This window comes from Neomonachus schauinslandi, chromosome 7, assembly GCF_002201575.2.
Source record: "Neomonachus schauinslandi chromosome 7, ASM220157v2, whole genome shotgun sequence".
Taxonomy (NCBI): Eukaryota; Metazoa; Chordata; class Mammalia; order Carnivora; family Phocidae; genus Neomonachus; species Neomonachus schauinslandi.
This window is the reverse complement of record NC_058409.1, coordinates 103,199,610-103,216,640: the sequence shown is the minus strand read 5'-3', so window position 1 is coordinate 103,216,640 and position 17,031 is coordinate 103,199,610. Positions and strand designations below refer to the sequence as shown.

Below are 17,031 nucleotides of genomic sequence, written 5' to 3'. Positions count from 1 at the left end.
ACACCATTTCAAAAGCCCTTAGTGAGCAGAGCCTGACGAATGGTAAGAGCATAAGCTGCTGTAGCTATGGTTATGGCCGCCACTTTGCTGGGCGCCCCCATCAGCTACGGCTCTCATGCTCTGACTTTATGTAACCCATCTTGCTCACCTGTCAGGTCAGCCTAAGCCCGCACCAGCAAGAATGTGAGCAGGGCCCTGGCTGAGAGGGGCCCTCCATCTTGGAAACATTTTCAGGCCCAGACCTCTCTCGGGGCTGCTGCTGGCTCCACTGGGCCCTTCCTGCTCTTGGTTAACTGCGCAAGGCTGTCAGTGTTGACGTGTTTCTTTCCCGAGACTCAGCCCCACGTCTCAGCCCCAGCTTGTCTGTGGAGAGCACTAGCCGTGTCTCCCACAGCATCCCCCACAGGGGCCCAGGTTGTCCCTTTGGAGAGAAAGGGCCTGAGGTGGAGACCTCGGACTCTTCTCCAATGGGAAATGCTCCTGTACCACTCTGTCCTGCAGGAGGGGCACGCTTGCTGGTCCCGCTCTCCTCTCCCGGGCTGGGTCTTTCTGTCATCATCTGAGATGTCATGGCTAAGGCTACGCCCTCAAAACCAAGCCTAGATTGCGACAGACCTGTTGCTGTAAAGCTGAACTGCTTTTCAGCTCAGCCCAAGAAAGTACTTTCTAACTATCAGAATTGCCGGGAAATAAAAGGGAGGGCTGGGGGGGGGGGGGGGGGGGCTTCCCTGCCATGGGGGGTGCACAGGAGCTCCTACCAACCACCGTGGAGACTTTGAGGAGGAGATGCAGGCTCCGTCCACCCGGGATGGTCAGGGGGGCTGTGCCCTGTCACTGCCAACCAGCTGTGGGCCTTCTGGGGTGGGGGTGCGGGTGGGGCAGGAGAGGGGCTAACGGGGAGGGGGGGGCCCTGCTCTTCAGTGTCTCCACCAGCAACTGGAGGTGATCCCAGGCTATGAGGAGCTGCTGTCAGACATTGTCAACATCTGTGTGGACTACTACGAGAACAAGATGTATCTGACCCCCAGCGAGAAGCACATGCTGCTCAAGGTACACCTACAGTCCCACGCCCCAGCGCCTGGGCTTGCCCTCCACCTCCTTCTTATTGAAAATCATTTTAAAAAAGGAAAAACGCTTACTTTTTCTTATTTAAACACTGATACGGATCTCACTGGACATAATTCTTTGTGATCCTCTTTTGTTTCCCTTTAATACGTCAGCGACACCTTTCCAGATGCTGTTCGGGGTATTTCTGCAATGTAGTTTTTAATGGCCGCTGAGGAGCTCACTGCACGTGGACTTTGTTATTAAACAAATCCTCTGTCATTGGATATTGGTTTGCTAAACTGCACTGAGCATTCTTACAGCACAACTTCTGTGTCCACGCTCTTGCCAAGTCAAACATCCTAGGGGAGAAATTGCTGACTCAAAGGGAAAGCAAAATCTTCAAGCTTTTGCTGTATTTTGCCAAAATAGTCACATTTGTTCCAGCAATTTGCAAGTTCCATTTCTAAATTATCAAGTAATATTTATTGTAGAAAATCAGGAATATATAGAAAAGCACAAACAGTTTTTCTCTCTCACCATCTTTCCCTCCAGAGGTAGCACTTCTAGCATTTTTATGTATTTCCTTGTAATTTTTCTACACTTACGCGCTTTCAGCATACACAATATGCATAAATTATGTGTGTGTGTAATTTTTATCCCATTTCATTAAATGTAGCGCGGATGTTATGCAGCCACTAAGGTACAGATGCCCTTGCATTTCTTTGGCCATTCCTCTGCCTCTGGCTGCTTGGGTTGTTCCTGATTTCTCTTGACAGCGGTAGTGCTGAGATGAGCAGCCTTCTGTGTGTTCTTCTGACACGCTGCATAGCCCCTTTTGAGTCTTTGTTCTCCAAAACCTCCCCTTTCGATGTTCTCCTGGTAGTTTTGTTTTTCCTCCTCTCCTCCATGCCACTCTCACCCACCAAGCACTCCGAGACGCTGCCAGCAGGTTTTCCCTCACTGGCTTTTGAGCCCTCCTCACCTCTACTTCCCAGCCCTGAGCTCTCCCCCTCTTCCAGCCCGGGCTCCAGGTCTCAATGCTGGCTCTTCCCCCGTTCTGCAAGTTTGTGTCCGTGAACTCAGATGCCACCAGGGGCACCTCTCACCTTTGGTGGGAGAGTCTGGCGCACACCCTGCAGAGCACTGGGATGGAATGGGACTAAGGGGGATGTGACCTTCGTGGTCCTCTAGTCCAGGCCCTTACGTGTCAGGTGTGACTTCCCCACAGTCACAGCAGCTGTGAGCCCAGGGAAGCTGCTTTCAACCTCATTGTTCAGGCCCCCATCAGCCTTGCTGTGCATTTGACAAAAGGAGGAAAACATGTCAGCATTCGAGAAGCTATTAAATGGACCAGCATATCAAGAGTCAGCCTGGTGACCTGCTTATAGGGCATTGTCAGGCAAAAATGTGTTCTGAATGAAGTCGCCAGTGGCTCCTTGGGAATCCGTACGTTGTTTTAGCTTCCTTGGGAAAAGAAGTGAATAGTTTCATGTTCATTCAACACTGAGCTGGTATTCCCAAGTCCCTGTGATGTGCTAGACCCCGGGGATGCAGCAACAAGCAGTGCTCAGCCCTTTCTCACAGGAAGCATCTAAATGTGTAGATGTTGTGGTCAGATCTGCCTTCAGACCCTGTCTCTGCAACCTATTAGCTATGTGACCTTAGCAGGCTGGCTAACCTCTCTGTGTCTCTAATTCCTTGTCTGTGCAATAAGATCATTGTGTAAACTTGACTCATAAGATTGTTGTGAGAATTGAAGAAAATACCCGGGAATGCCCTATGCACAGACCCCAGCCCATAGTAAGGACTCAGCAAGCAGCCACCATAATAACCTACTACAGGGTGGTCTGAGTTCTACAGAGAAATCAGATTTTTAGTTGAAATTAGATTTATGTCTCCTTTCTTCAACTGAAGACACGTGGGTTTTGAAAGAGAAGGTGTTCCTACGGGATGTGCATGTGTGTGTGCACAGACCTCCTTTTTTAATTTTTTTGTTTTGTTTTGTTTTTAAAGCTTTTCCAATGGTCGTGATGGGCTTCTGTGCTCTGCCCCTTCTCGCTCTAGGTAATGGGTTTTGGTCTCTACCTGATGGATGGAAATGTCAGTAACATTTACAAACTGGATGCCAAGAAGAGAATCAACCTCAGCAAAATTGATAAGTTCTTTAAGGTCAGTACCTGAGGGTGGGGCTGGGCCGAAGGGTGCTCTCTCTGGGGAAAGGGAAGAAATCGGCTTGTTGATAGAACTGCAGCTCTAAAGACCCCAAGAAGAGGAGGAAGATAGAATGACAGGGCCTCCAGCCGCCCTCTGTAGAAGGTGCTACACTATTGAAGTTTGTCGCATTAAAGTCAAACTTGCTCCCAAGTCTCAGGATTCGGCTGTGAGAGGCCTTACAATTTTTCTGCATGTTGCCTTTTCTCTTTCCTGAAATCCCTCACTATCTAAAGAAAGAGATGCATCCCAGAAAACACCGCCTGCTTTAATTTTCCATATAAATCAGAGCTCACAGAAGCAGGAGGATTAAAGACTGGATTTTAAATTGATGACAATTTGCAAAGTCACAGCCTCTCCTGGTCCACGGGGGGCTCCCTCGCCTCACCCCTGCCTCTGGGCACAAGGCCTCATCACAGTCCTTTATTCACCCAGACCTTTGCAGTGCCTCAGACATTTGATCTTCTGGCCCAAAATTTTTAAAAATAAAACCTTGGGGTTAAATGAAGCCTTTGAGGTTTTCATGAAGGGATTTCTTGCTTTGGAATTGAATTCCATGGTGTCAGTTTATACGAGCATTGGGCATTCCAGGCGTGGAGTGGAGCCTCAGAGGTCAGACATGGAAACACCAGGCTTACCATTAAAAGTGGAACCCCTCAAAAGTGTGGCATGGGGGACACTGGGCTGGGCCTAGATCCCACTGACTTTTCCAGGTTAAGGGGGAAATAAATCACCAAAAGACATCCTGTGGCTTTGCATCTTTTCAAGGCCAGAACTTTCACTCTGCTCTGGAGCTGCCCTAAATGAAAACAGGGCTCATCTCAGGAGACCTTGCAAAATCCACCTCTGCCCTCAGTCAGCATGAGTGAGATCGGGGTGCAGTTGAGAAATACAACTCTGCCATAGTCGGTCCTGAGTTTTAGTCTGACTCTGCCACTTGATAGCTGGGTAACTCTGGGGAAAATCACTAAACCTTTCTGAAATGGAGTTCCCCAGCCTGAAAAATGTGAATGCTAAGGGTATCTATCTACTTGCTAGGGTTCCCTTGAGGATTCAGTAGGAAGGACATACGTGAGTCAGAGCCCTGGATTATAGTCCTGGCTCCTTGATTTCTAGCTGGCTTGACTTTGTGTGAAAATCACTTGAGCTATCTAAACCTCAGTTTTTTCATCTGTGAAATGGGGATGATAATAGTACTGACCTCATGAAGTATTTATATGGATTGAGATACTGTTTTTTGTTTAATAGCCTATTTTTTAGAGCAGTTAAACTTCACAGCAAAATTGAACAGAAAGGGAAGTTTTCCCATTTATCCCCTGCCCCCCCCTCACCATGCACAGCCTCCCCCATTATCAAAATCTCCCACCAAAGGGATGTGTTCTCTACAATCAGCAAACATCCACCGACACATCATTATCACCCAAAGTCCATAGCTTACATTAAGGATCACTCTTGGCGTTGTACATTCTGTGTGTTCTGACAAATGCAGAATGACATGTACCCACCACTGTCCTAAGAATCTTCTGGTTTTGAAGTGCCTGACATGGTGCCTACTGCCTAGAAGCCAGCCGTCCACCCCAGCCTCCTCTCCGTTTGTCCTTGTCTTCACTTGGGACTTGTCTGCCCTTTAGTGTTTGGCGATAGGGTTTCAATTGCTTCACATTGTAGAGTTGCCCAGGAAGGCCACACCCAGACAGCGGCACCCACGTATCCACTCCTAGTCCAGAGTTCACAGCTGCAAGGATCCACAAATCCCAGGGAAGTTAGAGCAGAAAGAACCTGCCCTGGGAGGCAGGCCGTCTGGCCCTCATCCTTCATCCATTCTGCCTGCTGTGTTACCTTGGACAAATCACTTTGCCCCTTTGGGCTCAGTTGCTGGAACATGGGTTGGCTGGCGGCAGGGGAGGACCTGTATACTGTCTGGGACTCTCTTTGGTTCCAAGGTGACCCAGTGGCATGATCAGAAGCAGAACCTAGGGGTTGGCCCAGAGGTACACAAGGGCCTGCTTTCCCCAGTGGAAGGCAGCCTTCCAGCTCCTCCCTCAGCATCTCACACCTTGTGTTTGCTTCCTTTGCAGCAGCTGCAAGTGGTGCCCCTTTTCGGCGACATGCAGATAGAGCTGGCCAGATACATTAAGACCAGTGCTCACTATGAAGAGAACAAGTCCAAGTGAGTGCCTGCCATAATGTCTCTCGGCTCCCGCGAGGACGCCCAGCCCGGGCAGGGGGCTGAGGGGCCACTTCAGCCCCTCCTCCCTCCCCAGAGCCCTGGGCAGGTGGATTCCATCGCAACACTGGCTGGCACCCAGCCAGCCGGAAGGGAACAGCGGAGGGTGCTCTGAGCCCTTTTGTATCTGCCCTTTGCCACCAGGGTTCAAAAGTGCTCAGAGCACAGCCACGCCCCTTCTCAGTCCTGGCGCTGACCTGTGCTGCCCACAGTGGGACAGCAGGAGCCCTCCTTCCCTCGAGAAGGGGGAGGAGTGGCTGGCCCTCAGTGGTCGGGTGGAGCAAGAAGGCATTCTTCAGCACCTCGATTCTCTCCTCAGATTTGTGTCCATGCAGTAAGTATGTCATTGAGTATATGGTTTGGACGGTTCCACCTGTGAAGTGAGTCGATAGCCTCGCCTTAGATTGCTTTACAAGCCACCGTTCCAGGTAATCTGTGCTAGGACCTGGGGCATCAGTGACTCCGTGGCAGGTGGGTGACACCCACCTCCAGCCTGGGCCAGCCATTCTGTTGATCTCTGGGGTTGTTAGTAAGTTTCCTTCTGTCTGCATCTTTCCCAAAGCTGAGTGAATATGATCTTTCCCTACAGAGAGGGGCTGACTGTCCTTTAGTCAGAAGTGAGGGTTAGCGCCTAAAAAATAGGTAAACGGAGTGTCCTTGAACCCCACCAGCCTTGAGCCCCTGCGAGGGAGTCTCACCGAGGAAGCTGGTTTAATCTCTTCATAACCTGCTGGCTGCTAGTGTATGAGGAGGTTTTCTAGGAAGAGCATGGAGCCGAGAAGGCTGAACTCCTTTCCTCACGTTTCCTGCATGCATTCTTGACCACCTGAAGTTGGGTGGGAGTGGTGATGTGGCCACAGCAGGGTGTCAGAGGTTTGAGTGTAGTGTCCCCATCCACGTACAAGTAAGCCAAAATAAAAGTCATGCCAAAGTATAAGCATGAGTAAGTCTATCACCAGTCCAAGTATTCTTAAGAGAACCACTTCAGGGAGATCCTTTTGAGATATTAATTTTTTTTTTTTAAGATTTTACTTATTTATTTGACAGAGAGAGACACAGCAAGAGAGGGAACACAAGCAGGGGGGAATGGGAGAGGGAGAAGCAGGCTTCCCGCTGAGCAGGGAGCCTGCTGCAGGGCTCGATCCCAGGACCCTGTGATCATGACCTGAGCCAAAGGCAGACGCTTAACGACTGAGCCACCCAGGCGCCCCGAGATACTAAATTTTTCCTAAAATGTTTATCCGCCTTGTTTGGTGCCCATGCTTAGTCTGTCTCCTGAGTCACCCAGCACCAGATGACAGAATGGGGGTAAAGGGGGCTATCTTTTTTCTCTTGGGAAAGGAGAGTGAAGACTTTCATTCATTGATTTCCTCTCCATTTTAAGATGGTTTTCCCAATGATATCTTTACAAAGAGTTGAGGAGAAAGGGGAAGGGCAAGGGGAACAACAAGGGGGTGGGGAGAGAGGGAGGGTGGGAGGGAGAGCATTTCAGCAATACCTCTCAGAACACACGTTATCCATCCACCATGGAGTCCTTAATGTTGCCTGATCACTGTTGAAAAAGAGGCAGGATCCCTGTGAGTTTCCCCAGTCCCACCCTAACGGCCCCATCAAAGCCAGCTTCACCCTCAGGATGTCAGTGCTGACAGTCAGTAGGCAGATTTGGGAAGGTCGCCCACCTTGCCTTTTCTTTGCTCGGTTTCCAGCTCTGTAGCCCTAGAGAAGCTCCTCACTCATATAACTGGTAAGTACTGCGGACACAAGTTACCTGGAAAAGCCTGTGATTGAGTCTTAGAGGAGGAAGATTATTCCACTCAGCCTGTGGCAGGCTTTCTTGCTGGTGACTGGGTCACTTGTTGGGTCCACCTAGGGGAGCCGGCCATCTTTGGCTGAGCACCAGGAGCAACTAGTGAGTGGAAGGAGCCTATCCCGCTGAGGCACGTCAGGCCAGGACCTGCTCCAACCCTGTGATTTTCTGCCCAGGTGGACATGTACCCAGAGCAGCATCAGCCCCCAGTACAACATCTGCGAGCAGATGGTTCAGATCCGGGACGACCACATCCGCTTCATCTCCGAACTCGCTCGCTACAGCAACAGTGAGGTAAGCTCGCTCTGGCTGCTGGGATGGAGGCCTGTGGGGTCTCAGGGTACGAAGGGGCAATGACCAGCCAGGAAGGAAATGATCCCAGGGATGATGGAGAGCAGCAGGGAGGCAATACACATCGGAGGCAAGAGGGTCGGGGGGCCGAGAGCATGGATTTTAGAGCCAGATAGAACTGGATTTAATTCTGGTTCAGCCACTGACCTTCACAAGTTACTCACAATGTCTGTGCCTCAGTTTCCTCATCTGTAAAATGGGGGTAATAGTATCTGGAAAGGTTCATTGAGAGGATTAAACAGTAGGATGCATGGAAAATGCATCCTGCCCAGCAGATTACAGTGGCCCAGTAATGGTTCATCTGCATATGATCCCAGCCATTTCCACCCTGGACAGCAAAAGAAACAGTTCTGAACACTCATGCTCAAAGCACTATCTGAGTATTTTAAAACTACACAATAATAAATTATCATTGTGACACATCAGAAAATGCAGTTAGCGACAGAGAAGGCCATAAAATCTCTTATAATCCCACCAATTACATTTTTACTGACGTTACATTTTTCTTCTTTTTTTTTAAATATGGAAATATAGTCAATGCGCAAACCTCAGAAAAAATACAAATATGCAAAGGAGGGACATTAATCATGTAAAATTCTACCAACCAGAACCAATTGTGATTAATATTTGGGTTTATATATCCTCCTGGACTCTTCCCATATATACTCTTCTAGTAAATGTATATGTTGGTTTGATAAACACAGGTCCCCCCCCCCCACTTGATTTGAACCTGGATGATTCTGCACTATCCCACGTTTGCTCACTGGTTCCACCATGTGGCTGGCAGCCATAGTGCACATGCTTTCCAAACCCAAACTCTGAAAATGTCTTTGATCAAAGGGCAGCATATTTGAAATGAGGACAGTCAGACAAGTACACACGGTGTGGTCATTAGACAGGTGGCCCATGTTCTTATGAGGGCTCCTGGAAGACATGGACCAAGGTCAAGCCCCAACCTTTAGCCTTCTTAACCATATGTGGCAATCATCTGAACTAAAGCTGTGGGAGTAATTTCAGAGCCGGGGTCTCCTTCATTCTTGTCAAGTTTTGGTGGGATCTAAGAGTGAATCTGGCCTCAAGTTGTTTTTTAAGTTGTACATTTTACACATGTGTATCCACAAACAATTCTCATTACTTGCAGTAATTATATTCTGTAAAGTAGGCATGAACACTGGATCAGCAAATACTGAACCACTGCTCCTCGAAGAAGTACAGAGTTAAGTTCCTGTGAACTTCTGGTCACAACATTTTCATAGGCTGATCAATGTATAACCGTGTTTTCTGTGTGTTTCTATTTAAAGACACCATATGTAATAGATATTGTTTATTCATAGGCATTAACTCACATGCAACAGCACTATAACTTGATGTCCAGAGAAAGCTTATCTAAAACACATGCTTTTCCTCCAAGGCACATCATAGCCTTCTTGCAGTTAGGATCATTACACAGAACTCTAGCACTACACTTGGGGCCATTTTAAATAGTGAAATCACCAGTAAAAAGTACAAGAATATGGAAAACGTGGCATTAAATAAACCATGAAAAGGACACGTATACAGCATGATTGCTGAAACAAGAAGGCAGAGATTCCCCATGTTCACCCTCAGCTGGGACATGACTCAGATTTTTCACCATTCTGCACATACCTGGGAATGACCAGTAAAGGGACTGCAAGCATTGACTCGGAGATTGCAAATAAATTTCAGGGAGTAGACAAATTCACAAATACAGAACCCACAAATAATGAGGACTGACTCTATATGTAGATACATATATGTACCTACATACATGTATGCACATATACGTATATGTGTGCATGTGCATACGTGTATGTGTATATGTGCACATGCACATACATGCATGCGTATATACACATGCATGGACGTACACGTGTGCACATATATGTATATGTGTGCACTGCATACACGTATATGTGCATATGCACATACATGTACGTATACATGCACACGTATACACGTATGTGCGGACGTACACGTATGCACATATATCTGTATGCACATGCATACATCCATACTGCCTTATGGAATAATATACATTCAAATAGATGTTTGTCCAGCACTTTTCAGTTGTTGTGTCATATCTAATTAATGAGCTGTGAAATTAATGTAGTGACTTATGATTAGCATTTTGTATGACAGAATAGACAATCAGAGGAATTCTCATGTGTTAAGAGTAAAGTTGCTTCATGAAAAGTGTTGGTTCATATATATATATTTAAGATCTCTATGCAGGTATGTGTTCCTGAGTCACTCTGTGGTGTGCACTTCCTACTGTAATGTGCAGTTTAAAAAATTTGAAAGCCTCCGCCCTGCAGTATAACAGGGTAGTTGTGAGTGGGGCTACGGCATCACACCACCTGAGTTTGAACCCTCAGCCATTTACAAGCCATGTGGCCTTCAACAAAGAACTTGCCTGAGCCTCAGTTTATCTATCCAGGGGATATGATAATAGCACCTCCCTTGTATTATTCTTGGGGGAATCAGTGAAATAATGTCTAAAAGTGCCAGGCGCATACATGGTGAGGGTGACGGCCCATGTTCCCCAGGTGGTGACAGGCTCCGGGCTGGACAGCCAGAAGTCAGACGAGGAATACCGCGAGCTCTTTGACCTGGCCCTGCGGGGCCTGCAGCTTTTATCCAAGTGGAGCGCCCACGTCATGGAGGTGGTAGGTGTCCTAAAGGCAGAGGGCCTGCCCCTCCCCGGACCCCTCCAGCCTGACCTCTGTGCACACGGACTCTTGTCTGCCTCTGCCTCTCCCCAGCACTCTTCTTTTAACAGCCTTACTGAGATATAATTCGCACACTGTACCATTCACTCACTGAAAATGTAGATTCATTGGTTTTTAGTATATTCGCAGAATTGTTAACCACAGTTAACACAGTTAACTTTAGAATCTTTTTATTCTAAAAACCACAGTTAAATTTAGAATCTTTTTATCAGTTCCAAAAGAAACCCTGTGCAATCAACCCCCATTCCCGACCCCCACAACCCTAAGTAATCTGTCTTCTGTCTCTAAAGATCTCCCTCTTCTGGATGTTTCCCACAAGTAGAATTATATACTATGTGGTTATTTGTGTCCGGCCTCTTTCACTTCATGCCTTCAAGAACCATGATCCATGTTACAGCATGAATCAGAACTTCATTCCCTTTTATGAGTGAGTCATAGTCCCCTACATGGACATACCACATTTGGTTTTTCCCTTCATCCACTGATGGACATTTGGGTTCTTCCTCTCTCCCCAGTACTCCTGGAAGCTGGTTCACCCCACTGACAAGTTCTGCAACAAGGACTGCCCTGGCACGGCGGAGGAGTATGAGAGAGCCACGCGCTACAATTACACCAGTGAGGAGAAGTTTGCCTTTGTCGAGGTGGGCGCTGACTCCCTGCATTAACCCCCTACCCCGAGGCTGCTGCTTGGTGTTGATCCTGGTGGTTTCGGGAGTGCTTCTGAGCAAGATGGCAGCCATGGTCCTCCTTGTGCATACACTTCCTGTCTTCCTCCTGCCTGAATTCATCTCTGTCAAAAGTTACCCTTCAAGGGCGCCTGGGTGTTGCAGTCGGTTAAGCGACCCACTCTTGGTTCCTGTTCAGGTCGTAATCTCCAGGTGGTGGATTGAGCCCTGTGTCGGGCTCCATGCTCAGCACAGGGTCTGCTTGAAATTCTCTCCCTCTCCCTCTGCCACTCCTGCTCATGCTCTCTTTCTCTCTAAATAAATAAATCTTAAAAAAAAAAAAAAGTTACCATTCAAAAATGATTAGAAACCCATTCTGTTCCCAAGAACCCAAGGGAAAGCATTCACTCCACTAGAAAAATGGGCAAAAGGAAACCAACAGCAGAAACAAGGACAAAACCAATGGCTAAAAGAGATAAGAAAAATGCCCAAACTGATGAATAATCAAAGAACCTCAGGTGGAAACCAAGATGAGATGAGTTGTCAGATTTAGTGTCTCATTTTCTTACCTTTTCTGTCTTATTGTCCATCACTTATTTTGTTCTGTTTTATGGGATATTTCCTGAAGTTCAACTATTAGTATTTTTTATTGTGCCTATTATATTTTTAATGTCAGAAGCTCCATCTTGTTCTCTGAATGTTCCTTTTAGAAGACCCCGTTCTTGTGCCATGCGTTTGATAGCTTCATGAGGATAGTATAGTATTTTTATTATCTTTATTGAGGTATAATTTATGTTCAGTAAACTGTATCCACTTAAAGTGTATAATGCCAAGAGTTTTGATCATTGTGTACACCCTGTGAAACCAAAAAGATTGGATGCAGAACATTCTGTGCTCACTTTGGCAGCACATGTACTAAAGTTGGAACAGTACAGAGAAGGTTAGCGTGGACCCTCTGCAAGAATGACACACAAATTCACAAAGCATTCCCTTTAAAGAAAAAAAAAGATGCAGAACATTTCCATCTCCCCTTAAAGACTTGGTATTGCTTACCATCTATTCTCCCACCGTCCTTGGGCCTGATCACTTTTTTTTTTTTGTCACCATAGATTTTTTTTTTTTTTTTTAAAGATTTTATTTATTTCACAGAGAGAGACAGCAGGAGAGGGAACACAAGCAGGGGGAGCGGGAGAGGGAGAAGCAGGCTTCCCGTGGAGCAGGGAGCCTGACGCGGGGCTCGATCCCAGGACCCCGGGATCATGACCTGAGCCGAAGAGCGTCGCTTAACGACTGAGCCACCCAGGTGCCCCTGTCACCATAGATTTGTTGGCATTTTTTATCATTTTGTTTGGTTGGTATTTTTTTGTGTTTGGCTTCTTTTACTCACGGCCATAATTTTGAGTTTTACCCCCATTGTTCTGTGTATCAATAGTTTGTTTCATTTATTGTTGAGTATTACTCCATTGTATGGATATATACTGTAATTTGCTTACCCATTCAACTGTTGATAAACGTTGGGCCATTTCCAGCTTTGGGCTAGTATGAATAAACTTGCTTTAAAGATTTGAGTATAAGTCTTTGTATAGATATAGGTTTTTATTTCTCTTGGAATGGTCATATTGTAGGTGACTTAACTTTTTGCTTAACTTTTTAAGGAACTGCCAAATGGTTTTCCAAAGTGGAGGTACCATTTTATATTCCCACCAACTGTATATGAGCGTATTATTGCTGTAACACCCTCAGTCCTTGATTCTATCAATTTTATTAATTTTAGTCATTCTAATGGCTGTTTAGTGAAATCTCATTGGAGTTTTAATTTGCATTTCCCTGAAGACTGATGATATTGAGCATCTTTTCATGTGCTTATTGGCCACTCATATTTCTTCCTTTGTGAAATCCTGTCTTCTGAAATCTTTTGCCCATTTTTTTAAATTGGGTTTCTGTCTTCTTCATATTGAATTGTGACAATTCTTTATATGTTGTAGATACAAGTCCCTAGTCATATATATGTTGTAAATATTTTTTCTAATTGGTGACTTTGCCTTTTCATTTTCTTAGGGGTACCTTTGGAAGAACAACTATTTTTAATTTTGATAAAGTCCAACATCAATTATTTTACGGTTTGTGATTTTTGTGTTCTAGCTAAGAAATCTCTGCCTAGCCCAGAATTGCAAAGATTTTCCCTTAGGTGTAACATCCGCACACTTTGCTGTGTTTGGAATCATTCTGAAACATCTCCATCATCTCTTCCTTTGTCTCATTATTTCCTAGTTATGTCTCTAGCCAGGAGCCCAGATGCTTTTGTGATGTAATGTTCCCTTAAGGCGGGGGCCTCAGGCAGGAGGGGCAGGGTCCAGCAGCTGCACTAGTCTTACTCTGCCATCTTGCTTTAATACAGGAGGGAGGGCTACCAGCTTAAGATTCAGGAGACCTGGATTCTAGTCCTAGACCTGGACTCTGTCCCATTGTTTCTCTACACTAAAGCTTTTCTCTGGCGAAACCACTATACTTGTTGGTTCTAATGAAAATCCTCACTGCCTGAACTTTGTTCTCACCATTTCCTCTAACCTCAGATGTTCTATTTATTCCTTTAAGGTTTAGAGGAAGAAAAAAATCTTAGCATGTAAACTCATTCATTGCTTTATTTGTTCCTTTTCAACAAAAATGTTCTGACGGCTCACTACAGGCAGTGGGCATAGGGCGTGCACAGCATTGCTGGGCCTTGCCTGTGCAGCACTTACAGCCCGGTGCAGAGTGTGGAAGCCCAGCACATCATGATGACATGTGGTCATGTCATCAGACCTGACACATCATGTCGGGAGGCTGATACGGCTTGCGCTGTCCCCTCTGAATTCTGAATCACTCTAGATATTAGCACTTGTGGCTGACAGGGGCCAAAGGATCAGGCATGTTGCTGGTGAAGCTAGACTAGGGATGGGACTTCCACCCAAGGCCACCCAAGACTTCTTATTCCTCCTTCGCCCCAGTAAACTCACCTACTGGGAAACCGACAAAGCAACTGCAGAGACACATGCCTCTCTTCCTTGGGATGGGGAGGGAAAGGTGATTGCACGGAGAAGAGAGGAACCCAGAAGAGAAGGCGCACACTCCAAGGCAGGCCAGGATATACTCATCACAAATACCTGTCTCCCCGTCTCTGCAGCCAGATGAGTAGGGGAAGAGGGGGGAGGGAGGAGGCAAACAGAAGGACAGAGGTTTTCCCTTACCTGAGACTTCCACAGAGATTTTATGTCATAGGAGGAAGCTCTATGGACTCAAACAGCAAATGACCGAATTATTTCAAAAGCAAAGATCGTCAAAACTCTATAGAAAGTGTTATGGTTGAACAAAGTTCTATTTGATATGGTCTGTGGGTTCATGGTGTGTAGAGAGGCCTCTGGAAGTCAGAGTGGTCCACAAAGTGTGGTCCGTGAACTGGCTGCTCTTTGTCAGCAGTCAGCACTAAGCTAGGGAGCTGGAGCCAGAGTGAAAGTGAGCTGCGCCGAGAAGCACACTGTGCCATTTAGCTAACATCTGTGCCTGTAGCTGGACTTTCCTTGATGAAGGAAGCAGTGCACTCATTTCCATCTGGGCACACGTTTCTTACCTTGCTGTGAACTGGCACTTTGAGTAGCGCTGGCCTCTGGCTTCTGGACATCTCAGGCAGCACCCTCCCTGCAGTGTGGTGAAGGGTGCTGGACGGATGGGTAAGCTGAGGCACAGTGAGCCTGACCTTGATCTGTGCCTGGCCAGGTGATCGCCATGATCAAAGGCCTCCAGGTCCTCATGGGCAGGATGGAGAGCGTCTTCAACCAGGCCATCAGGAACACCATCTACGCGGCCCTGCAGGACTTCGCCCAGGTGACGCTGCGTGAGCCCCTGAGACAGGCCGTGCGGAAGAAGAAGAACGTCCTTATCAGGTGGGTCTTCAGATGGCCCTTTCCAGGGGTCACGTAAAAAAATCAGAGGTGCTATGTGCAGACCACAGGGGAAGTTCCTGGCTCAGTCAGCTTCCAGCACCGCCTCTGCACACACACTGACCCTTTTAGCATGTTCCCACAAGTTCTAGGACATCTTCTTAGGAGACTGGACATTTGAAATGAATCAAGCCTCAGTCTCTGGGTTTGAAGCCTGTATGCACCACTAGCTATGTGTACCTGGTCAAATAACGTACTTTCTCTGAATCTCAGTTTTCCTCATTTGTAAAATGTGGAATACACTGGTTGTTGGGATGATAAAGTGATATAATCAGTGTGTAGACCTGAGCACACAGCAGCACAGAGTAAGTATGCAACAAATGCAAGCTACTATTAAAACTTCAAACATACAGAGATGTAATTGGACTAATGAAGCTCCCCTGGAATGAGAAAGAAAAATAGCCAGTGGGCATCAGAGTCCCCTGTGGTGCTTATTGAAGAGCAGACTTCTGGACCGTGGCTCAAGCCTGGGAAGCCAACACCTCTTGGGGTGTGGGTGGGGCCAGGAATGAGCACGCTTCCCCAACCCCCAGGAATTCTAAGACAGGGAGTCCTGGGCCATCACAGACTCTAGAAACAGGCTTGCAGGGCCTCCTTCCAATGCTAAAACCAGGTCTGAGTATCCATTCTTCCTTCCCAGTGTCCTGCAGGCAATTCGAAAAACCATCTGTGACTGGGAGGGGGGCCGAGAGCCCCCCAATGACCCGTGCTTGAGAGGGGAGAAGGATCCCAAGGGGGGATTTGACATCAAGGTGCCCCGGCGTGCTGTGGGGCCCTCCAGCACACAGGTAAGTGGCTCCGAGGCCAGCCAGGCCATGGTAGCTCGGGCTGGGGGACCTCAGGCAGGAGGGGCAGGGTCCAGCAGCTGCACTAGTCTTACTCTGCCATCTTGCTTTAATACAGGAGGGAGGGCTACCAGCTTAAGATTCAGGAGACCTGGATTCTAGTCCTAGAAACCCGTGTCACCTTGGGCACGTTACACAGTCTCTTTGTGCCTCAGTTGTCTAATCTGGCAAATGGGGGTCATACCAGGACTGGCTATCTCCTAGCCCCGTGAAGTATAGGTTCCAAAGTATAGGAGGAATTTAAAGTAGAATCTATATGCATCTATCCTGTCCCTCTTCAGTGAACCGTGGCCCCCTCACCCTGCAGTGACATCCTAGCTTGGGAATTCACGAGTTCTGCCTCTGACATGCTGTGTGATCTTGGGCAAGCACCTTGATCTCTCTGTACTCTGATTATCTTCTCCATTAAGTGAAAATTTTGAAGGAGATCATGTTACTGACAAAACATTATTATTATCCCCTCAAATGCACAAGTACCAAAAGCCCTTGACCCCTTAGAGAAAGTCTAGTAATCAGAGATATCCAGAGTTGCTAACCAAAGCTTCAAAACAAGAGGTCACCTGTGATTTATCCAAAGTAGTCAGTAAATTAGCAAAAAAAAAAAAAAAAAAAGTAAAGAATCTGGGCATCTTGGTTGAATCCTTGCCACTTATTTAAAGATAAGCAATTCCTGGTAGGCTTTTTGAGGTATTGGAAAAAAGCATAAGGGTCCATTGAACTTTCAGGGGTCTTACAGGAACTCCCCCTTGACGTGACCTTTCAGCCTGTCTCAGCTCTGCAGTCGTGAATCTGAACCATCTGAGATGAGCCGTCTGAGGCCCAGCGCCCCCCCAACCCATGTGTGTGTGTCTGTGTCTGGGCAGGGGACGGGGAGGAGGGAAGGGGCAGAATGGCTTCTCAGCACCGTAACTTCCCTTGGCTTCACAGCCTGTGGGCCAGTGTGCACTAATCTTGCTGGTCTTGGAAATCCCAAGGAAGCTTCTACAAACACTTTTGTGTAATGTCCAGGACCACAGGCCTTTCCAGCCTAGAATATCCTGGAGGGGCTAAGCAGGGCTCTCGGGTGTTTCTGTAAGTCCCAAGACTTGAGTGAGGGAGACACAAGACAAGGCAGAAGGGAAACTGGAAAGGAGGATGAGGGGAAGGGCCAA

The 17,031-nt window shown here is 47.1% G+C and overlaps 1 protein-coding gene and 1 non-coding gene across 7 annotated transcripts in view; both read left to right on the top strand.

The window, feature by feature from the left end:
- The window catches only part of CYFIP2 (cytoplasmic FMR1 interacting protein 2), a 108,125-nt gene that overhangs the window by 14,506 nt on the left and 76,588 nt on the right, over positions 1 to 17,031 (top strand). For all 6 annotated transcript variants that reach the window (XM_044917132.1, XM_044917133.1, XM_044917136.1 and 3 more), the window contains 8 exons: positions 922 to 1,050; positions 3,112 to 3,216; positions 5,337 to 5,428; positions 7,469 to 7,586; positions 10,211 to 10,330; positions 10,909 to 11,034; positions 14,812 to 14,978; positions 15,676 to 15,823. In XM_044917132.1, the coding sequence (XP_044773067.1) occupies positions 922 to 1,050; positions 3,112 to 3,216; positions 5,337 to 5,428; positions 7,469 to 7,586; positions 10,211 to 10,330; positions 10,909 to 11,034; positions 14,812 to 14,978; positions 15,676 to 15,823 (1,005 nt within the window). The remainder of the gene's footprint in view (positions 1 to 921; positions 1,051 to 3,111; positions 3,217 to 5,336; positions 5,429 to 7,468; positions 7,587 to 10,210; positions 10,331 to 10,908; positions 11,035 to 14,811; positions 14,979 to 15,675; positions 15,824 to 17,031) is intronic.
- LOC123325388 lies at positions 11,950 to 12,056 on the top strand. Its single transcript, XR_006540400.1, has one exon. It is a non-coding gene; the product is annotated as a U6 spliceosomal RNA (small nuclear RNA).